At 41.7% G+C, this 24,695-nt stretch overlaps 2 protein-coding genes across 3 annotated transcripts in view; one reads left to right on the forward strand and one right to left on the reverse strand.

Moving 5' to 3' along the window:
* The window catches only part of LOC132830227 (multidrug and toxin extrusion protein 1-like), a 51,317-nt gene extending 44,116 nt beyond the window's left edge, over positions 1 to 7,201 (forward strand). The window contains exons 14-15 of the mRNA XM_060847760.1: positions 244 to 376; positions 6,963 to 7,201. Coding sequence (XP_060703743.1) covers positions 244 to 376; positions 6,963 to 7,201 — 372 coding nt within the window. The remainder of the gene's footprint in view (positions 1 to 243; positions 377 to 6,962) is intronic.
* Positions 7,202 to 21,112: 13,911 nt separating this feature from the next.
* Positions 21,113 to 24,695, reverse strand: part of LOC132830394 (multidrug and toxin extrusion protein 1-like) — an 83,334-nt gene continuing 79,751 nt past the window's right edge. The window contains exon 18 of one of the 2 annotated variants that reach the window (XM_060848053.1): positions 21,113 to 22,160. In XM_060848053.1, the coding sequence (XP_060704036.1) occupies positions 21,922 to 22,160 (239 nt within the window). In that variant the 3' untranslated portion in view covers positions 21,113 to 21,921. The remainder of the gene's footprint in view (positions 22,161 to 24,695) is intronic. The other variant, XM_060848054.1, reaches the window with a different exon arrangement.

Here is a 24,695-nt window from a genome sequence, read left to right on the forward strand (position 1 = left end):
TAATGTCCATGATTCACATGACCCTCCTGCCCTTCTATTACACCTCAGCCAAATGACCTGTTAACTACAATAGATAGCAAGGTGAGAAACATAACCTCTACCCTATATCAGTGACTGTGTTCAAAGTATAATCCATTGGTTCCGAATTATTTGATGATGTATAATCACCAGATTTTGCTTCCTTTTTATCAAAACTATATTGTTGCATAATCACTGATTGCTTTCTGTGTGTCTATTTTGCAGGGTGTGAGTGGTGGAGTGTTAAGAGGAGCTGGGAAACAAAAGTTAGGAGCTATCGGAAACCTGATTGGTTACTACCTAATTGGGTTGCCCATTGGAATTGCTCTGATGTTTGCTGGAAAACTCGGTGCATTTGGTAGGAAGTTAAATCATTCTCCCATTTGCTCTTCAGTGGCAATTATCACCCACCATCCCATTTTCTCTAAACTTCAGAGGATTCCAAACCCTCTAGAGATCCCCTTGAGGAGATTGTATTTGTTTGAAAGTTATGATCCTGAGGTGCAATGTAAATCATAAAGTCATGGAGATGTGCAGCACGGAAACAGACCCTTCAGTCCAACTTGTCCATGTCAACCAGATATCCCAAATAAATCTAGTCCCATTTGTCAGCACTTAGTAAACCCTTCCTGTTCATGTATCCATCCAGATGCCTTTTAAATGTTTCAACTGTATCAGCCTCCATCACTTCCTCTGGCAGCTCATTCCATACATGCTCCGTGTGAAGAAATTGCCCCCAGGTCCCTTTTAAACCTTTCTCCTCTTGCTTATAACCTATGCCCTTTGGTTTTGAACTAACCCTATGTGATTTTGGGACCAATATCTGTCAATACTCATTTTGTACCATTAGGTAGGGTATCATGTTCCCATGGCTATCTCAATCTTTAACCATAGACACTAGATAGACAATAAATAGGTAAAAAGAAGGACTGCAGATGCTGGAAACCAGAGTCTTGATTAGAGTGGTGCTGGAAAAGCACAGCAGGTCAGGCAGCATCCGAGGAGCAGGAAAATCGACTTTTCGGGCAAAAGCCCTTCACCTATTCCTTAGCTTGGCGCATGAGAATCCTGAAGGTATGGATTTCCCAGTGGTTCCTTCATCTAGCCACAGTAACATTCTAGTACACCGTATGTTTGGCTCCTGTAAAAACTGAAGTAAATGGTCCTTAACCATAGACACTGGGATGTTGACAGGAAGTGAGCATCAAGCTGGGCTGAGACAATGGTGCTGTTCTACTTCCGCACATGGATATTTCCAATCTAGCTGGTTAGATAACAATCAGGTATGAATTCAGGGGTCCTCAGGCCAAATGTGAACAATAGTGCCATGCAGACTGGTGCCAGTCATCAGGTAAAGGTGTAATAATTTGACAGAGGAACAGAAGTAGGAGGAACATCTGACACCATTGTTTCAATACTCACTGTACCGTTGTCATTTTGTAGGTTTCTGGTCTGGAGCGACTATTTCTGTGGTTGTGCAATTAACTTTCTATCAAACTGTGATTTGGCGAATAAACTGGAATAAAACATCCAATCGGGTAAGAACAGATAATAGGTAATAGAGTTCTTCTTTTTCGGTTATACCAACGTCTTCTGTAAGTTTGTCTTTCCATCTCGACTTGTTACACTAAGCATTATACCCACCTGGAAGGATAAACAATGAAACTCCTACAAACCTCGCAACATCACTCTTCATCTTGGCACAGGAAGCTCATCAGCTCATCCTGGCTAATTTCACAACCAGCATCAAAGTGTAAACTCCGTGACCTTAATGTCCAAGGAGGACGAACAGTGTCGTCACCTTTTTTCAAGAGATCTCAATTAACCTTTTTTTAAAGGGAAATTGCCAATAGACTATAAATTTTAAATGAAAAATAAAAGCTACAAATTAAGCGAACGTTGTGGTTTCTGGAATTAAAGCTGCACTTCGGTCCTTCCGATTTGTTTGCATACCCAGAAAGAAAACCAGTAAAACTGGTGCACGAGACATACTGGCCCAGCTCATCTTAGCTACCTCAAAAGGGTGATGCAGTACAACCACTGGGAAGGAGCAAATGACTGCAGCTGCTGGCATCTGCACTGAAAACAACCAATACTGGAGATCACAGCGGGTCAGACTACATCCATGGAGAGAGAGCAGTGTCAAGAGTGTGGTGCTGGAAAAGCACAGCGGGTCAGGCAGCATCCGAGGAGCAGGAGAATCGACACTTCGGGCATACGTTCTTCATCAGGAATGGGGTTCCGGATGATTCCTAATGAAGGGCATATGCCCGAAACATCGACTCTTCTGCTCCTCGGATACTGTCTGACCCACTGTGCTTTTCCAGCACCACACTCTGGACTCTGATCTCCAGCATTTGCAGTTTCTCCATGGAGAGAGAGCAAGCTAACATGTCTAAAGGATACTTTCTGATGAAGAGTAATCTAGAGTCAAAATGTTAGCTTGTTCTCCCTCCATGGATGCTGTCTAACTCATTGTGATCTCTAGCTTTGGTTGTTTTCAGTACAATCAATAAAAGCTTTCATTTACTGTTTATTCACTCTCTGTGAAGACCTCATGCGCACTGACAGGTGCCATCCCTCTCTGCTGGGAGACACGGGCAGTAGCTTCACTGCAGAGGATAAGGGACCCTCATTTACTTCGCCCTGGGAATGGTCAGCCTGGCCAAGTTTGTAAAGGGTCAAAGGTCAATGTGAGGGGCCTCCCTTCAGTGCTGTCTTCCCCTCAAATGACACTGTCAGGATCAACAATTCACAGTGTGGAGCACTGCGTCTCGGCTTGCTGTTGTACTGGAACTCTGTAAGACACTGTGCCATCTCCCGAAGGGAAAGCCAGTAAAACTGGCCAATGAGATGTACTGGGTAAACTCATTCTGAATACTTGAAATTAGAACTCCTGTTCTGATTTTCAATTATGTCTGTTTTTTGGATGAGGCACAGAGCTCCTATTAAAGGAAGCATTAAAGTTTTTTAATTACGTTGAGGCCAAAAAAGGTTTGGTCATTTGCATTCTCAGAAAGAATCCTAATGAACTTGAAACGTTAGCTGCGTATCTTTCTGTCCACATATGCTGCCAGACCCTCTGAGTTTCTCTAGTGCTTTCTGTTTTTACTTTTGATTTTCCACGCTGTAACACTGATCTTCAGACTGCTCTGAATTGTAACTTCCCAATAATATCATATGAACTAAGACAAAGAACACCGAATGCTGGAGATCTGGAACAAGGAATTGTTCTGAGGGATGGGTCAATGGACTCAAAACATTAACTATATCATGAGAAATGTTTTCCACTGTGTACAGGACTCTGCAGATTGCACTGGGCTTGTCACTGGACTACCTCATGAAGGGAGACTCTGCAGATTGCACTGGGCTTGTCACTGGACTACCTCATGAAGGGAGACTCTGCAGATTGCACTGGGCTTGTCACTGGACTACCTCATGAAGGGAGACTCTGCAGATTGCACTGGGCTTGTCACTGGACTACCTCATGAAGGGAGACTTTGCAGATTGCACTGGGCTTGTCACTGGACTACCTCATGAAGGGAGACTGGAAAATGTCCAATCTCCAGAGAGAGCTAAAGTGTAATTAACATGAAATTAAATCTTAACAATGAGCAGGTATAATATAATTAAAGCAGCATTGTAGTAATAGATTAGAGAATGACTTATATAGATGGTGCTATTCCTGCTGTTACCTTTCCTCAACTTTCATGATAGTTTTGTCCTTTTTCAAAGGCGCAGCTAAATGCAGGCATGATGAGAGATGTGAGCACCTCCAACAGTGCCTCTGCTGGTCAAATCAAGAATACCTCAACAGGTAAAAACAAAGGAATGTTATCAGGGTAACATTGAATACATTTTCATTAAATTATTCAAACTTTATCATTTAGATTTTCTGTCAAAGTAAGTTTTTCTGTAAGTGATTCAAAGGTTCTCTGAACCCCTTGTCCTCACTCAATTCTTCCCCCTCGCCAAATTTAAATTCCAACTTCTGTTGCAGATCAGTGAAGGGCATCACATCTTTAAAATCAAAGGTATGTGATTCACAAAGGGCTACCAATGAATAAAGTAGGTGAAAGTGAGGACTGCAGATGCTGGAGATCAGTGTTGAGAGAGTGGTGCTGGAAAAGCACAGCAGGTCATGCAGCATCTGAGGAGCAGAGAATCGACGTTTCCGGCATAACCCCTTCATCAGGAATGGGGTTCCTGATGATCCCTGGTGAAGGGTTTATGCCCAAAACGTCGACACTCCTGTTCCTCGGATGCTGCCTGGCCTGCTGTGCTTTTCCAGCGCCACACACTTGACTACCAATTAATACTGTCACGTGGCACACAGGAAACAGGAAGTACAGACTTGTAAGGCAGGTGAGAACTTGCTTCTGCTTTGCTGCTGTTGTGCCAGAATAAATCAATGTTTGGTTTCCCACTACCCTTTCTGGGAGTCAGTTAGCTCAATTGGCTGGAAGGCTGGATTGTGATACAGCATGAGACTGGCGTGCTCTATTCCTGTACCAACTGAGGGCAGCATGAAGGCCCTGGCCCCTCAGCTTCATCCCTCACCTGACGTTAAACTGCCACCAGTTTTCTCTCTAATGACTGAGTGGAACTACAGAGGTTTGGCTACTTCTATAGTCTATTCTGATGCATCTGGATGGGTATATGAACAGGAAGGGTTTGGAGGGATATGGGCCGGGTGCTGGCAGGTGGACTAGATTGGGTTGGGATATCTGGTTGGCATGGACGGTGGGTCTGAAGGGTCCGTTTCCATGCTGTACATCTCTATGACTCTATGACTCTAATAGCTAACAAGAGTCAGAATCAAAGCAGTGACTTTGTTTATTTTTTTATTCCCATTTCTCAATGTAAATGGAGCAGTCAGTGTAAGGAGCGCCCACTGCAGATAAAACACAATAGATTGAATCCCACAGAGATTTAGTTTGGGTTAGTAAGTTTTGAGAAGATTTGACACGAACGAGAATTCCTAGAAGCATGGCATTCCAACCGGAACTCTATCACCAAACACATCGAGTTAGACCCCATCAACCAGCCCTTGATAAAAACAACAGGAAATGACATTACCAACCCAAAGAAACCCAAACCTATAAATAGAAAGTAGGAATCATCAGCAGTGCTTCGTCCAGAGGCGAAGATGTTACGTAGTAAGGTGACGAAACGTCTGGAAATGAACCTTCCAGCTCAGTGACCAAACCTACATCGAGTTTAGTTTGGGTTTTACATACTTCTCAATCAGATGCCCTGAAATGTTTTGATGGTATAAACGTTGGATGGATCCCCATCTTAGATTCATCTGTTCCTCGAAATCATAAACTTAGGGTGAGCCCAATTACAGGAGGCGATGAGCAATGAATTTATAAGACGAGAATCTTACGCACAGATGGAGTCCATTAGGCTCATGCTAGCTATTTGAAAAAAACTTTAAATGTAATCCCACACCTCAGTTTCTCTGGTCTGACTCTGCAAATTAATTCCGTTCAAGTACATGAAGAAAATGCAAAAGATGCTGGGAGTCTGAAAGAAACTGAGAAAATGCTGGAAAAATTCAACAGGTCTGACAGCATCTATGCAGAGAAAGCAGTGAAGAAGGGCCATTTATCCAAAATGTTAATTTTGCTTTCTCTCCACAGATGCTGACTGATCTGCTGAGTTTTATCCAATATTTTCTGATTTTGTTTCCTTCAAGTGCATGTCTAATTGCCTTTCACATTTTTCTTTGGGAACTGCTTCTTCTATGCTGAGCAAGTTCTTAGGCCATTTGGCCCATCTGGTCAAAGTCCTGCTGTACTCTGAGGTAACCTTCTTCACTGTCCACTACACCACCTATGTTGGTGTCATCTACAAACTTACTAACCATACCTCTTATATTCATATCCAAATCATTTATATAAATGATGAAAAGCAATGGACCCAGCACCGATCCATGTGGCACCCTGCTGGTCACAGGCCTCCTGTCCAAAAAAAACAACCCTCCACTATCACCGTCTTTGGCTTGCAGCCTTTCACTTGGATTACACAGGGGTCAAACAATCTGAAAGGAAGATAAAATGTCGCCGTAGTCTTACCAGGTCATAGGGCTGCTCTCTCACTATGGAGAAATGACTGGTGGTGGTTTAACCTGAGGGTCACTACGCCTCAGGCAAGGGGAGAGAATGAGGAAAGTCTTTCATGTAATGTATGTGTGTGTGTGCATTTGTGCGCATGTGTGCGAGAGAGTGTGTATGAGTATGAGTGTGTGTGTGGGAGTGTGTGTGTGTGTTTGTGAGAGTATGTGCGTGTGAGAGAGTGTGTGTGTATGTGAGTGTGTGTGTGCGCGCGTGAGAGAGTATGTGTGTGTGTATTAGTGTGTGCGTGAATGTGAGTGCATGTGTGTGTATGAGTGTGAGTGTAAGAGTGTTTGTGTGTGAGTGTGTATGAGTGTGAGCGTGTGTATGTGTGTGTGTGTGTGAGTGTGTGTGTGAGTGTGCATGAATGTGTATGAGTGTGAGTGTATGTGCATGAATGTGTGTGTGAGTGCATATGAGTGTGTGTGTGTGCATGAGTGTAATTGGGTGTGTGCATGTATGTGAGTCTGTGTGAATGTGTATGAGTGAGTGTGTGTATGTGTGTGTGTGTGTGTGTGTGTGTGTGTATTCAACTGTTGCATTGAGGTAGCCTCTTAACTGGATTCAGGACAACTGCACAGTAAACTACCTGTCAGCCTGTAGAGAATCTTTATGTTGATGTACTCTATAATGAGGAGGGTCAGGGGTAATTTGGTCTCTGTATGTTTAGTAGGGCAGATCTCCTAGAAACAGATTGTGTGATCTTGCCAATGGCTGTTAATGGAGAAGATCAATAGTGATCATAATCACTAGCCCTCCTGTTAGCAACTGGATCAACCCTTACCACCGTGAGCCTACAACTTATATCTGACTGTCCCTTCACAGACGCTGACAGAGAAAGCGGTGCAGTGCTTCTAGTGCCCACTGTTCTCCAGTCGGAACAAAAGACGGATAAGGGCCAGGTGACAGATGAGGCTTCGATTGTGGACACTGGAGTTATCACAGTTGGAGAAATCCTGTCTATAAAACAACTGATCATTCGCCGTGGGCTAGCCTTCCTCTCAGGACTGCTTATATTAGCAACGGGACTAGTGATACACCTCAATCTTGCAAAGGACCTGTAGACCCCAGCAGGGGTAAATACTTTTTCTTTTTCCAGGTCTCCAGTTGAGATTTTCTCGAGGATAAATATTTCATTTTTGGGGACTATGCTTTCATTTTCACTCACTCATTTATGACGTAATGCTGTCAAATAGTAACAAGACCTTGTGCATTTCTGTTGACATACAGCACAGAAGTAACATTGGAATATTATGTCAATATACTTGATAACTATCAGCTCTACATTGAACTTAAAGCCAAAATATACAAAAAACTTTAGTTTCCCAGACACAACAGGATTTAAATTAGTACAAAACAACAGGCTTAGGAACAAAAGATTTGATTCTTTAAAATAATGAGCGCACACTTCTACGCAGGAAATCTCATCAAACTCCACTGATTGGTGAGGTCACATCTGATGTGTTTCCATTGTACATTGAATCCCATCAGTGTAAAAACAGGCCCTTCAGCCCACACCAACTCTCCGAAGAATAACCCACAAAGACCCATTCCCCTACATTTACCCCTGACTAATGCACCTAACCTACACATCCCTGAACACTATGGGCAATTTAGTGTGACCAATTCATCTAACCTGCACATCTTTGGATGGTGGGAGGAAATCCATGCAGATACAGAGATAGAATACAAACTCCACCCAGACAGTCACCCGAGGCTGGAACCAAACCCAGGCCCCTGGCACTGTGAGGCAGCAGTGCCATTATGTCACCCTGCACAAAGCTGAAAATTTTACGAGGCATTTATATCCAATTTACTGCTTTTCAGATTTAAATTCAATCCTGGGCAGTCTTTCTTACAGTAGGATCTGCTATTTTTTTCAAGTCATAGATTCATAAAGTCATACAGCGCGGAAACAGATCCTTCGGTCCAACCAGTCCTTGCCAAGCATAATCCCAAACTAAACTAGTCCCACCTGCCTGCTCCTGGCCCATATCCCTCTAAACTTTCCTATTTATGTACTTATCCAAATATCTTTTAAACATTGTATCTGTGCCCACATCCACCACTTCCCTGGAAAGTTAATTCCCAACATGAACCACCCTCATGTGTAAAATTTGTCCATCATGTCTTACTTCTCTGACCTTAAAAATATTCCCCCGTCTTAAAATTCCCCACTATAGGGAAAATAAAACGACCATTAACTCTATTTATACCTCTCATTAGTTCATAAACTCCTATCGGGTCGCTTCTCAACCATCCATGCTCCAGTGAAAAAGACTTAGCTTTTCTTTCAAACTCAAACCTTCCGTACCCGGCAACATCCTGGTAAATCTCTTCTGACCCTCTTTAGCTAATTATTGTCCTTCCTATAACTGGTGACCAGAACTGGACACAGTATTCCAGAAGAGGCCTTACCAATGTCATATACAACCGCACCATGACGTTGCACCTCCTAAACTCAAAGGACTGAGCAACGAAGACAAGTGTGCCAAATGCTTTTTTAACCATCATGTCCATAGGTGAGGCAAACTTCAAAGAATTATGTACTTGCACCCCTAGGTCTTTCTGTTCTACAACACTACCCAAGGGCCTACCATTCATTGTATAAGCCCTACCCTTGTTTGTTGGACCCAAAATGCAATACCTCACATTTATCCAGATTGAACGCCATCTGCCATTTGTCAGCCCATTGACTCATTTGATCACAATCCCTTTGTAATCTTAGGAAACCCTCTTCATTGTCTATGCCACTAAGTTTGGTGTCATCTGCAAACTTACTAACCATGCCTTCTATATTCTCATCCAAATCATTTTTATAAATGACAAACAAAAGTGGACCCAGCACCGATCCCTGTGGAAACACCGCTGGTCACAGGCCTCCAGTCCGAAAAGCAATCCTCCACCATCACCCACTGTTCTCCTGCTGTTAACCCAATTATGTATTCAAGTGGCAAGTTCACCCTGAATCCCATGTGACCTAACCTAATTAGTCTACCATGCAGAACCTTGTCAAAGACTTTATGAAAGTCCAAATAAACAATGTCTTCTGCTCTGCCACCATCAATCTTTTTTGTAACTTCCTCACACAAAACCATGCTGACTATCCTTAGTGAATGTTGCCTCTCTAAGTGTCCATAAATACTCGTAGCTCCTGAATCTATGCACCTTAAACGAGAGACTGCAAAGTGATTTGCAAGGAATTCTTTGCCTCAGTGATTTAAAGATTCCATGGATCCCATTTAACAGAGTATTCTATTCCTGACACTTTCCCCCCTCAACTGTCTCCCTCAATCCCTCTTGCAGCTTTCTTTTCCCATTTTCAGTCCCTCTTCCAGCATCCTCCATGTTTGCCATCACATATTATAGTCTTTACCTTCCTCTATACTCCTGAAGTAGCTGGAAGACTAGAGCAGTACCTGGAGGATGATAGTAAGGCCACTGGTGACCCTGGAACTGGTGTCGAGGGGGCGGCTGACGGAGGGGTGAACACAGGCTTCGGTACTGGCTGCGACGTCGGCAGAGCCGGCCGGCAATCTCGACATTGAGGTAGGGTCTTGGCCTGGCATCCTGTGGCCCAGGAATCCTTTTGGTGGTTTTTGTGACATCCTTTTGTGGGATTGGCGATGAGTCTGGTCCTTGGGGCAGCTTCTGAAGCACCATGATGGTCTTGCAATGGCTCTGTCTATTCCCAAACCCAGGAACTGGGACTTGAATTAAGGTGGACTTAGTTTTTAAAGTTTTTTTTTCTGATCTCTACCTTCTGTTATTAATATAAGTGCAATGATATGGTAACTTAAACGCTTTTCACTGTATATTTTTCGTCAAATATACAAGTAACAATAAATGACTATTCTATTCTATTCTATTTTCTTCTGTTCTCAGTTGTCTAATTAATCCTGGTAAGATGAAACTAGGAGGAATGCACTGACAATCATTTCTCCACAGTTGGACAAGCCATCTCAAGATGTGTAAAATCCCAATTAAACCACCGAGATGATCATTGAGTCACTGGACTCAGCTAAACTCTACTTTCTATTCAGAGATGCTGCCAGACCTGCTGAGCTTCTCCAGCAACATCTATTTCCACTTCAGATTTCCAGCATCTGCAGTTGTTTGTTTAATTTTTGCTCAAATTACCTGACTATTATTCATGGCGGGTTTTGTGGTTAACAAGATAATATCTAGTTACTGGAACAGATAAATTTAACAAATGGCAGAATAAAGAATATCAGGTCTACTGCTGTGTATCTTAAATTATCCCCTTTAAAGCATGCACTCAAGCATACACTTGGAGCACAGTAATAGATCCCTAGCTCTGGTCCAAAACTCTCCTGATTCAATTCCCAGTTGCCCCACAAGTGTCCAAACAGTTTTGATTAAAATAACTCCACACACTCATTCATATTTAAGACAGATGGGTTAATGCAGATAATAAGGGAGGAACGATCGTGTAGGCAAAATTCTAAAGACTGAAAGCCCACTTTTCAATGCTAGATTCAATTGACTGACATGGATCCTTCTGATTATTAGACAGGCTGACATGCTGCAGGCTGTAAATTGCTAATCATTCTTCACTTTGATAGTTGATCCGCTGTTTCTTGTTACAATTCTTTTGGTTTCCTTGATTTGCCTGTCCTTTTCCTCCACACAGTGGGACAAATGGATGCTTTCAATTTGCAGGGCTCAGATAGCTTTTTGCAGTTTTTTCTCTTACAGCTGTTATGACATGGGGTAAACCCCTCTGCTAACTTAACACAGAAAAGATTCACCTTGCGCTGCAATCTGTTAAAATTCAAGGGGCAAAGAACCATCCCAGGGGTCACTGTTTAATGTAAAAATTAACAACTTTGTTCTTGAAGTCCAGCAGAGAATATTAAAACCAACAACTGGTTACAATTCAATTTTCTTAAACCAATCTTTTACCTCCTGCTTTGCAATACTAGTTCAATGAAAAATCTTGATTAAGATTTCCAGAAATAAAATCATGTTTCAAAACCAGTCAGCTTTGCTGAATCTCCTTTGTCGATGTTCCTCTGCAGATTCTCTCCAGGTTAGCCTCGATGTTCTTCTGCGCACACCCCCTCAGACAGGTACCTTTCAGAGGGCTCTTCAGCTAGCAGCCTACATTTGTTGGTCTTTGGCAGGTCTCCTCCTAACTGTTCAAAATATCCCAAAACATTGGATCGTTTCATTGGTCTTAATATTATCGAAATACTAAATTCAAATTTGATTGGATTTTGGTATCTTGGGGCATAATTTAAACTGATTGGTTGAATTTGAATTTGTTTTTGTTTCATGGCAACCCGTCTGCTGCTATTAGTTTTGACCAAGTGTTACATTGTTACCTCATTCAGGACTCTCTGTTCTTTTTCAGTTCTTGCTAGCTTTTCAACTTTCTTAAAGGTACAACACACTTCTACACCTTCATAACATCTCCCCCTTAAGAAAATACGAACCATCGTAATGAAAAGATGGCTTCATTTTTTCTTTATTCCTTTATCATGTCAGACATATGACTTTAATCATATTAACCTCTTCCCACATTAATATAACATTGAATAGATACTAATCTTATCTAGACTTTATCGGTTAAATGCATGATAAAGCATCTGCGATTACATTCTTATGACCTGCAATATGTACGATATGTAAATTAAATGTCTGTAACGTAAGACTCCAACGAAATAGTCGCATATTCTTGTCTTTGAAGCATTACAAGAATGCAAGAGAATTGTGATCTGTGTATACACTGTCTCTGAGACATTGGTCGTGACATACACATTAAAATGTCGTAAGACTTAACTCAATAGTTCTTTTTTGATCATGGAGCATTTCCTCTGCTGGATGTTGAGTTTCTTTGAAAGGTAACCAACTGGCAGTTCAATCCCACCGTCATCTTCCTGTACAAGTACAGCTCCAACTCCTACGTCACTAGCATCGATGGTGACTTTCAAAGGTTTTGAAAGGTTTGGTGTAGCTAAAACTACTGCAGTGGTTAATTATGATTTCAAATGGTCAAAAGCTTCCTGGCATTGTTCTGTCCACCAACACTTTGTGTTCTTCTTCAGCAAATTGGTTAACCGTGCCACCACACTGCTGAGGTTTGAAACAAACTTCCGATAGAATCCCAAGAATCGAAGCACCTCTTTCTTCGAGGTTGGTCATGGAAATTCCTTGATGACCTTTGTCTTTGCATTCCACAGAGTCTACCTTCCGTGACCGATGTTATGTGCCAAGGACGTCACCTCTGCTTTCGTGAATTCAGTTTTGTTTAAGTTTATTATCAGTCTTGCTTCTCCTAGTCATTCAAAGAGCTCTGCCAACTGAAACATTTGATCTTTCCAGGACTTACTAAAGATTACTACATCATCCAGATAGACCGCACGGTTTATTAACCAGCCACAACTCTGCTCATGAGTCTTTGGAATGTGGCGGCTGCGTTCTACATTCCAAAGGGCATCATTTTGAATTGTTATAGCCCATTTGAAGTTACAAATGCAGAAATTTATTTTGCTGTCTCTGATAAAGGTACCTGTCACTAACCACACAGTAAATCCAACATAGTGATGTAACTGGCTTATCCAACTTTCTCGATACAGCCCTCCAATCTAGGAATTGGATATAAGTCCAACTTTGTAACAGCGTTGACCTTCCAATAATCCATACAGAATTGTTGAGTCCTGTCCGTTTTGGGAACTAAGACAATCGGTGAACTCCACTCACTCTGGCTGAGTTCAATGATGTCCTCGTTGAGTATGGTCTCCACCTTCTTCTGGACCTGTCTGGCTTTGAAAGGATTAGGGGTGTTGTTTTATTGGAACAGTATTCCCCCACATCTACTTCATGTATAATAGCATTAGTCCTCCCATCTGATTCTTACACATGTCCGTATTCTGCAGTAACAAACCTTTCAATTGCATTCTATGCTCCTGAGACAGACAGCTTACTAACCTATCCCATTCCTCAAGGACTTCATTTTTAAATCTGTTTTGAGGCATATCAAATTCCACATCATCTGGATTTGATTCCTCGCTCTGCGGACAGTACATAACACCTGTGTCTTCAGTTCTTTCCTCTAGTATAATACAGTTTCAACATGTTGACATGACATACCCAATACCATTTTTTCTATCTGGCTTCTTTACTAGAGAGGTCACCTAACTCAACTTTTTCTCTCTTTGATAGGGGCCACTAAACCTGGCTTTGAAGGATCTCCTATTACTGGTAAAAGTACTAGCACGTCATCCCCTCGGGAAAATGCCCGAGTCTCAGAGCTTTTATCTGCTACCTGTTTCATTCTATACTGTGCCCTCTTTAGATGCTGTTTAGCATCACCTATTCTATTTAATCTCTCCCTCACCTCTGATGCATAATCTAAGTGTGAGATTTCCAACCTTGGTCCTGTCAATTTTTCTTTAATTAATTTCAAAGGGCCTTTCACTTCATGCCTGAATATTAGTTCGAAAGGAGTGAACTGAGTAGATTCATTTGGGGCAAGTGTAATGGCAAACAATAGGAATGGGATACCTTTATCCCAATCATTCGGGTAGACCTGACAGTATGCTTTCAACATGGTTTTTAAGGTCTAATGCCCCTTTCTGAAGCTCTCTGGAATTCAGGATGAAACACACTGGATTTAAAGTGCTATATACCTAAGCTATCCCTAACCTCCTTAAACAGCCTAGCAGTAAAATTTGACCCTTGGTCTGACTGACTCTCTCTGGATAGCCAATACCAAGTGAAGAAAGCTACTAACATCCTCTACCACCTTCTTTTGCCTTGATACTCTGTAATGGAATTGCCTCCGGAAATCTGTTAGGCACATCCATTCCCGTTAACAAGTACCAGGTCTCACTTGTAGTTCTTCGTGGGGTGGGGGGGGTGAACCTACACAGTCAATTATAACCCGCGTGAAAGGTTCTTCAAATGCAGGAATTGGCAGCAAAGGGACTGATTTTATTACCACCTGTGGCTTACCTACCATTTGGCATGTATGACACATACAGCAAAAGTTAACCGCATCTTTGTGCAATTCAGGCCAATAAAAATGTTTTTGTACCTTAGCCTGAGTCTTTTGTATCCCTAGGTGACCTCCTACAGATAGTTCATGTGCTACCTGTAACACTTCCTGTCTGAATGTTACCAGCAACACAATCTGGTGCACTTTGACCCACTTCTCCTCAGCACTAACCTAGTGTGGTCTCCATTTCCATCTGAAGATACCATCTTTCAGATAATAACTCTCAAGAATATTCTGCACCTCCTTTTCAGAGTATGCATCCACATGTTTTTATCATCTTGTCTTTCTGTTGCAAGTCCCATAGCCTTTCAGGACTAAACACTTCTGGCTGACCTTCTGCCTGTTCAAGTTTTTCCTGCATCATTATATCAAACAAGATATCTGCTAACAGAACCTCAACAGTTTATCTTCCTATTTAGCTTTTGCTTTGTACTGTGACTTATGATAGTGGATCTGGTTGCACACAGTCTAGGAAAATACCAAGATATTTCTGTTTTAACTCCTCAGTTTCTTGGTCTTTCTTGGGCTTCTCCACAACAAAAGGGTGTCACTCCCACCTTGGATCCTGCCAAATCATTCCCAAGAACAAACTAAATTCCTGGAACCAACACTCTGTCAATCACTCCTACTGTAACTTCCCCAGTCTTGAGTTGGCACTCCAACCTGATCTTACATAGGGGAACGCTAAATTTCTGTCCATCTATCCCACAAATAATCACACCCTCAGGTAACAGGTCAGAAAGAGTGCAAATTCGCTCATCTTTTACTATCAGTGACTGGTTAGATCGTGCACCTCTCAGAATTAGAATTTCTTGCCCTGTTCTCCCTGTTCTCTCTGAGTGAACTTTAACCACAGAGGTGAATTCTTTCTGGAGATCAGGTACCAACTCCATACCCAGCCCCTGCCCAGGCTGTGTACTCTCCTGCAGCTCCTCGACTCTTCTTGGGGTTTCCTTTACTACCTTCACTAATGACACTTGTTTAGCTTCTTTTACCTCATCCTTTCCCACAATGCCTTTCTTTAACGACCAGCACTGTGACTTTGTGTTTCCCACTTTCTGGCAGGGAAAGCACCTTTTCCCAGTGCCCCTCTGTAATTTTTTGGGTCCCACTCCATTACAGTGAAAACACCTGAGGCCTTTCACCACCTGTCCACCCTTATGGGCTTCTTTTTTATCCTGTGGTAAATCCTCACCAGTGTTCTCTACTCTTTCTTTCATAGTGCAGGATCTCTCCTTCTCCCAACTTCTATCCCTCACAGGACGGAATTCTGACCGGAAGCTTGTCTTATGCAACAACATGTACTCATTCTCTAATTCTGCTGCCCTTCACATTTGCTGAACTTTCTGTTCCTCTGCGTGTATTCTAACCATCTCTGGAAGTGAATTTTTAAATTCTTCCAGCAAAATAATCTCTCTTAGAGCCTCACGGGTCCCATCCATCTTTCAAGCCTGCACCCATCTATCAAAATGACTTTGTTTGATTCTTTCGAATTCAACATAAGTCTGACCTGGTTCCATCTTCATGCTTCTGAACCACTGTCTAAACGCTTCTGGTGTCAATTCAAAAGCACTTAAAATGGTTTGTTTGACTTCTTCACAATCACTTGACCCCCCCTCTAACAGCACGGCAAATACCTCACTAGCTCAGCTTACCAGTTTAGCCTGAACTAGTATTACCAATAAATCCTCGGACCACTCCATCTGCCTTGCTATATTTTCAAATGAGATAAAGAAATGTGGCAGAGTTTTAACATATTTATATATATTACTACCTTCCTTTTTAATCTCCATCCTGTTAACTTGACTTCGCTGGCTAAGTTGCAACTTCTCAAGTTCAAATTCTCTCTCTTTTCGCTCAGCTAAGAACTGACTTTCTTTTTCCTCTCTCTCTCTTACTCCCTCCCTTTCTTCTCTCTATCTTTGTTCAGCTAAGAACATTTTCTCTCTCATTTTCCTCTCTCTCTTTCTCGTTCTCTCTCCCTTTGTTTATCTTCAAACTCCATTTTCTTCAATTGTAATTTAAGTTTTTCTACCTCTACTGCACTTGTTGATTCTCTAAGTGTTTGAGTTACTCCCTTACAATTTCAGCGTGACTTTTGCCCTTCGTTAAACCCAAATCTAACTTCTTTACTAATTCTAAAAGTATGGACTTTTTCTTTACTTCTAAATCTTTCTGGCAAATTTGAGAATCATCTTCAAGTCCCACACCTCTTCAGCAAGTTTAAGAGCCGATTCTCCACAACCACAAGTCACCGAAATTAAACAAATTGTCTCACTTACATTTTATTCGAAGATCTAGGTACTAACCTGCAAGTGATTAAATCTCCTGAGATTTTTTTGTACCCTTAAATCTATTTAAATCTGTCCAAATCTCAGCCTGGATCAGTCTAAACCTGTTAAAATTGTGGATAAGCACCCAAGCTGTTACGACCCGAGGTAAATCCCTCTGCTAATTTAAACCCGATACACAGAGAAGATTCACGTCGTGCTGTAATCTGTTAAAATCCAAGAGGCAAAGAACCATCCCAGAGGTCACTGTTTAATGTAAAAATTAACAACTTTGTTCTTTAAGTCCAACAGAGAATATTAAAACCAACAACTATTTACAACTCCTTTCTCTTAAACCTATCTTTTGAAACTCATGTTTCAAAACCAGTCAGCTTTACTGAATCTCCTTTGTCGATGTTCCTCTATAAATTCTCTCCAGGTTAGCCTCAATGTTCTGCTGCGCACACCCCCTCAGACAGGTACCTTTCAGAGAGCTCTTCAGCTAGCAGTCCACATTTGTTGGTCTTTGGCAGGTCTCGCCCTAACTGTTCAAATGTCTGGTTTTATACCCCAAAATGTTGGATTATTTCATTGGTTTTAATATTACCAAAATACAAAATTCAAATTTGATTGGATTTTGGTATCTTGGGGCATAACTTAAACTGATTGATTAAATTTGAATTTGTTTTTGTTTCATAGCAATCCAGCTGCTGCTATTTGTTTTGACCAAGTGGTACATTGTCACCTTGTTCAGGGCTCACTGTGCTTTATCAGTCCTTGTTAGCTTTTCAACTCTTTTATAGGTACTGTACACCTTTACACCTTCATAACACAGTTTTGGAACAAACCAAACTGTGGACCCTCAGTATCTGTGCCACTTTCTCCTTTCACCCTTTTGTCAAAAACATAAGAAAACTTCCCAGCTCCTTTCTGTTCTGACTGGACTCGAAACGCTAACTCTGTTTCTCTCTCCATGGATGCTGTCAGATTTATTGAGTTCCTCCAGTACTTTCTGTATTTAAAGCAGATTTTTAGCATCTGCAGTATTTTGCTTTTATTTGAGATGCAGCTAGGATATTTTAATAGGAAGGGTTTAGAGGGATATGGGCCAAATGCTGGCAAATGGGACCAGATTAGGTTAGGATATCTGACCAGCATGGACGAGTTGGACCGAAGGGTCTGTTTCCATTCTGTGCATCTCTATGACTCTATTACTAAGAACTAGGGTTCAGAAAAATCCCTGAAAATTGTCTCAAGCAGTGGGAAGTTTCAAACATATTGCATGACGGATCCTCACTGCAGCTCATCGTTGTGTACAGTCTACCCGCCTTTTCTGCTGGGGATCTGCAGGAATTGTCTGAGTTGGTGTGGTAGAGGACAAAACAATCTAATGAGACGAGGTTTTGTCTTATACCAGATGTAGCTTGTTGCATGACAACCAGTAGGTACAAATGATATTAGTATGACAGACATTGTTATGAAAATAATGAAGGAAACCTTGATATTTATGCCCTATTCCTACAATGTCCAAATCTGTTCCCCTTCCCTAATTCTGTAAGACATCTTTCTAAGTACCCCTCACCATTAACCTTTCAGACCCTTCATTCAGTTGGAAGAAATTGAGGGAACCATTGGTGGTTCAGTGCAATTGAGTCTGGGGGAGGAAGCCCCTAAGCAGTATTTGTTAAGAAATATTGGAACTCAGAGAAATTCCGGGATGGTATCAGTCTAGTAAAACACACTGAATGTGTAAGTGCTGGAATTGTGCCCTGAGTAGGAATCCAGGGAGCACTTCCTGTGAGCTGGCAGGAAGTGAGTAATCATTGAGGCTTACTTAACAGGAAGTTGCAAAGCTAGATCTTTGAAAGTGAAGAATTGGAATTCCTTCAATGGGAGACCAAATTTTGATAGATTTGCTCACCAAGACTGTCACTTCTGTTTGGTCGGGATGCTGAGAAGTCAGTAGAAGTTGGCTCTATAATATCTCCTTTTCGATGTGTTCTATGGGGTGTAATTAATTAATAGTTAATTAAGTATAATTAATGCTGGATGTGAGACTATAGGCTGCATACATATTGTAGACCATTACAGTGCAACCTCAATTACATCAATTATCCAAATTTCAGATTATCCAAAGAAGATCTCAAGGTCCTGTAAAAACAGCGTTAGGCAACTCAGCATTCAGTTATCAATTAAACAACATTATGGTGTGAGGTGCGGGATAACCGAGAGATGTTCAAATAACTAACACTAATAAATTACCGCTTGTTTACAATCAGATCGGTTAGCCAAACAATCAATTATCTGAACAAAATACTCCCCACTCATCTCATTCAGATAATCAAGGTTTTACTGTATACTGTTCCAATATTATTTGGTAAAATTTATTTTGTTTGTTTGAAATTGCGGAGTATTGGTGTTTTGTTCTCTTGGTCAGTTCCTTTATCTACTTTAAATCAAAATGTTGCTAGTCCTTAGCCAGACTCTTATAGGCATTTGGGAATCACATCAAGGATCATAACAAAATTATGGTTTAGAAAAAATGAGTGGGCCATATAAAGACTAGGGCCTGCTCTGCCATTCAGTAAGATCAGTCTGTCCTTCAACCTGGGCTTCAACTTCCTGCCTGATCCCCAATTCCATTTAGTGTCTCAGATTTCAAGAATGCATTGACCTCAGTCTTGGATGTACTCAATAAGCAACCTTTTGGGAGAAAGAATTCCATGGATTCAGGATCCTCCGAGAGTAAACAAATTACATGCCAACTCAGATCTAAATGGCAAACCCTTTATCCTGAGATTTTGTGCCATGGTTCTTGAATCTCCAACCAGGGATAACAACCCCGTGGCAAATTATATTTAATACTGAGTCACTTATGGAGATGTTAGGACAGGTGGCCGAAAGCTTGACTAAAGGAATTGATTTGAAATGGAGTCTTAAAGGAAAGGAGGGAATGTGGTTGCATTGGAGTCAGTTCAGAGAAGGGTCACTCGATTGATCCCAGAGATGAGGGGTTTATCTCATGAAGAGCATTTGAGCAGTTTCTCTGGAGGTTAGAAGAATGATGAGATCTAATTGAGGGATATAAGATATTAAGGGAATTGACAAAGTAGACGAGAGGTTGCTTCCTCATGTGGGGTAAGATAAAATGAGAGGTGATAGTTTTAGGTAAGGGTGGCAGATGTAAAACAGAGATAAGGAGAAATTACCTTGCGTAAATAATAATGAATTTGCAGTACGCACTACCCTACATTGCAGCAGATGCTGGGATATTGAGTAAATTCGAGGAGGAGGTGGACACATTTTTAATTAGTTATAGGCTGAAAGATTATGGAGAGCAGGCAGGAAAGAGAGTTAAGGCTGACCTGTGATTGGTGGCTCAGTGTTTAGCACTGCTGCCTCACAGCGCCAGGGTCCTGGGTTCAATTCCAGCACCAGGCAACTGTCTGTGTGGAGTTTGCACATTCTCCCCGTGTCTGTATGTGTTTTCTCCCACAGTCCAAAGGTCTGCAGGTTAGGTGAATTGGCCATGCTAAATTGCCTATAGTGTTCAGGGATGTGTAGTCAGTGGTAATAAGGTAATGGAATGTCTCTGAGTGGGTTACCCCTTGGAGAATTAGTGTGGACGTGTTGGGTCAACTAGCCTGTTTCCACATTGTAGGGCTTCTACGATGAATGGCAAAGCAGCTGCGAGGGGCTGAGTGTCCTCCTCCCCTCCGAGTGCAGGTAAATGGGAGGAGATGTTCTGTGAAGGAATTCCAGAGCTTAGAGGTGACGGAACCAAAGGCAAGATTACAGTGGCGGAATTATCAGAATGTGTTACTGAAACCTTCTCACCAAGCAGTGGCATATTACCTTCTGATTTTACCCTGATCGGGAAGTCACACCTGTCCTATGACACTGGGTACTGTAGTCAAGCACAAATTACATTAAAATCATTACTAGAATTGCAGAGAAGAATCAAATCCCAGCATTTGATCAGCAAGGATTTGGCTTTATTTGTTCTCCTTTTGCAATAGGGTGATTAACGTTCACTCAGAAACTATTTTATTAATAAAACATAATCTTTGTAGAAATGAACCATAAAACACTGCAATACATTGGTATTTTGGCAGCACCTATAATCCAATGGTTTGAAACCAGAATTATTACAACAGAAATTTCCAATCTGCACTCAGCAATCAGAGGTGAAAATGGGGACTGCTGAGTCAAGATTAGGGAATGCTCTGAAATACACAAACACATCATTCTCAACAAAAAGGCTAAACTAATGCAAATGTAAGTACATTTCCTCAGTAATATTCTGACCCAATGGTCCAACATTTAGAAGAACAATCTATTTTTTTTCTTCAGACTGCTACATTCATACTGCAAATGCTTCCTAAGCACTGCCAAGTAATTTCTTGGTGCATGGTCATCTGTACTTGGGAATGGCATTGCTTCTCACTCAGAGTTTGAGGTTCCAGATCATCCTTGAGAGTTATTATGTGCCATTCTCTTCTGACCGGAACAGTCACATTATCTGGCAATTTGTCAAAATCGCTAATCAACTGCAAATTAGTTGGTCTCAGCATCTACAGGACTTGGGCTGTATGGCCTAAAGAAGCCTACACCATGTTAACAGCAGAATAATACAAAGTGTGTTACGTGATGTTGTGCATCAGTTGACCTATTAGCGAGCATTGAATTGAATTGAATTTATTGTCACGTGTACCGAGGCACAGTGAAAAGGTTTATCTTGCGAGCAATACAGGCAGATCACAGAGTTAAGTAGCATAGATAAGTAAATAGTAGGTAAACAGCAGCAAGAACCAAAACACAGGAACAGGCGAATGAGTCCATTCAATATTCTAACAACAGGAGGGTAGAAACTGTTTTGAAACCGGCTGGTGTGTGTGTTCAGGCTTCTGTAGCTTCTCCCCGATGGTAGACGTTGTAGAAAAACATTGCCAGGGTGGGATGGATCTTTGAGAGTGGATGGAACTTTGGCTCACCTATAAAAGTTCGACTGGGTGCATCAATGGTGTCAGATGCACTCCTTGGGTCAGATATCCACAAATTGGACATGACATCCTGAAACAAGTGCTGGATTCAAATCTTTGAATTATATTTAAGATAAATCACTAACAACCAAATATTTTATTTCTCTGCTTTCTTTAGACTGTTATCTGTCAATAATTACTGCCAATGATGTTCAATTTAACGGATGCTTGGAAACCAGCATGGTTTAGGAGGTATAGACATGATCAACCACTGACTCCCTCTTTATTCAGGGTCTGGGGTTCTTAGGTTGTAACTGAATTGTCAACAGCCTATCGGATGCTTGCACACTGCCAAGGATGTTTTCCTAAATAGTTGGCAGGCGACTGACACTTTCCTGCAGCAACTGGTGTCCCATGTCAACAGTCATATCTTGTCGTCCACTGGCTCTTCCTCAAGCTGCAGAATGGCACCTTCAGCCCTGCTTTTCTCCACTAAATTCATCAAGGCTCTATGTTTGTTTTGAAACAGTTAATTGTATCACAAGTCCAATGGCCAGCACAACTGGTCCAGAAAGGAAGGCCAGCCCACGACGAATGATCAGTTGTTTTGTGGACAAGACTTCTCCAACTATGGTAACTCCAATTTCTAGTGCAGAGGCATCTTCTCTCAATTGTTCTGTGTCTGTACCACTCTCCACTCGGCTAAGGTTGGTTAACACAAGGACTGTGGGCTCCTCTGTACATTGACCTGCAAAGGAAAATCACATTGAGAGACACTATTGAAAATGGTATTGTCTAAGTTATTGGGATAACTTATAAATGCATTACAAATTATAGGCAAATTTCATTAAAATTATATCATGACCATTGCAAATGGAGACTGTCTTCTGCAGGCAGAACTCCCGCTCTACAAAGATGCATTAAGTCAATATTGTTTTTTTTTAAAAGGCCTTTTTACTTTTTTTTTCTCCCCCACACTACCGCCTAATTACGGTAGTGCTTATTTTTTCCCCAACACCCATGGTATGTGTGCAGGTGTGAGACACAGTGAGAGAAAGTCAATATTGTTATTCATTCTGATGTAGTTATTGTCATGTTAATGATAATGATCTAATGATCAAACAGCGATTGGAGATTGTTTAACACCATTGGTTAGTTTATTTAAAACAATGAAAAACAGTATAAGTTATGAAGCAGACATTATGCGAGCAGTTTGCAGACCCACAGCAGATTAACCATCAGGCAGAGTCACAACATTGAATGCACACAGCACGTGGGGTCCTGAAAGGAAAACATCTTTAAAAGTAAGGGACAAAGTGATAGATTGTGTGCAGCAAAAGATGAACTTGCTCTCAAAGACAGAAAACATCATTTGGATCTAACCTAGCAGGCCACTTAGTGACAATGTTAGAATCAGGCCGGGGTAGAACAAGCAGCCCATCAGATCGGATCAGATCAGATCCCATTGAGCAGTTTTGGCTAGAATTACTTCTTAAATACACCCATACATTCTGATGCATTGGCTCTCTATGTCTGTGCTCTAACTCTGAATTGCACCATCTCTAAGCGAATTGTGGAATACTGGCAGACCAGCATCACAACCAAACTATTTGTTATCCCACCCCTGCTGAGCCATCAATGACACCACAATGGACCAGCAGTCACATGACTGACGGATTTAACCATCTGTCAATATACATTCATGCAAGTCAGACATTCCCTGATTTCTGTGAGTGATGATTCCACTGAGCTGCAGTATTTAGATGAGGACGCTGTTTGGTTGGACTGGTTATGATGGTACAATTTTCCCAAGACCTACATACCCTGCTAAAGGATCGTGGATCTGTAATTATATTCAGTGCAAATCAAGTTTCCATGTTGAAAAATCTGGAAGGTAGAGGCAACTGTAAATGTGGCTGTATCCCCAGGACATAGTTATGGCAGTTTTCACCTGTTTGCAGATCCTGGAGAAAGTGTTTCACTCAGCGAGGTCTGCAGCACAGAAAAAGGCCCTTTAGCCCACCAAGTCTGTGCTGGTCAAAAACAACCACCTATTTTTTCCAAATTCCGTTTTCCAGCACTTGTCCAACAGACTTCACAGAATCCCTACAACACAGAAGCAGGCCATTCATCCCATCACGTCCACACCCTTCCTCCAAACAGCATCCTACCTAGACCCATCTCCCTACATTTCCTATGGCTAGTCCACCTAGCCTGCACATCCCTGGACAGTATAATCAATTTAGCATGACAAATTCACCTAAGCTGCTCTGAAGAAAGCCATTTGAGCTTAGATTAGATTAGATTACTTACAGTGTGGAAACAGGCCCTTCGGCCCAACAAGTCCACACCGACCCGCCGAAGCGCAACCCACTCATACCCCTATGTTTACTCCTTACCTAACACTACGGGCAATTTAGCATGGCCAATTCACCTGACCCGCACATCTTTGGACTGTGGGAGGAAACCGGAGCACCCGGAGGAAACCCACACAGACACGGGGAGAATGTGCAAACTCCACGCAGATTGTCGCCCAAGGCTGGAATTGAACTCAGGTCCCTGACGCTGTGAGGCTGCAGTGTTAACCACTGAGCTACCCTTCTGAGCCCTGGGGGTTTCTGCCTCTCCCACCTTTATACACAGTGAATGTTAGATTCCCACCATGCTCTGGGTGAAAAGATTTTTCGTCACATCTTCTTTAAACCTCCTTCCCCTTTCCTTAAATCTGTATCTGCTTGTCATTAATTTCTCCACCAAAAGAAAAAGTTTCTTCCTATCTGCGCCCTTCATAATTCTGTACATTTCAATCAGATATTTGAAAGCCCAGTCAATCATTCCAGAACATGATGGTTGCATTTTTGTGTAACCTTGCATTATAGAAACAGCCCTGTAATCGTGGTCCAGCCAACACACATTCTAAAAGTTCTTACTTTACAAACAGCAACAATCACATTACAGCGAGTTGGCGTTGAAGAAGCAAACATTATAACATAATGACCTGTGTCTCTTTTCTAATTTACTAAGGGACTGGCTGATTACTGTCTCACATTGTATACAGTGAATAGATCTGCTCATCATACCATTTTTAAACCATTTTCAGTCATAGATATGTCCAGCACGGAAACAGACCCTTTGATCCAACCCATCTGTGCCAACCAGATATCCCAACCCAATCTAGTCCCACATGCCAGCACCCAGCCCACATCCCTCCAAACCCTTCCTATTCATAGACCCATCCAAATGCCTCTTAAATGTTGCAATTGTACCAGCCTCCACCACTTCC

This window comes from Hemiscyllium ocellatum, chromosome 31 (genome assembly GCF_020745735.1).
Source record: "Hemiscyllium ocellatum isolate sHemOce1 chromosome 31, sHemOce1.pat.X.cur, whole genome shotgun sequence".
Lineage (NCBI taxonomy): Eukaryota > Metazoa > Chordata > Chondrichthyes > Orectolobiformes > Hemiscylliidae > Hemiscyllium > Hemiscyllium ocellatum.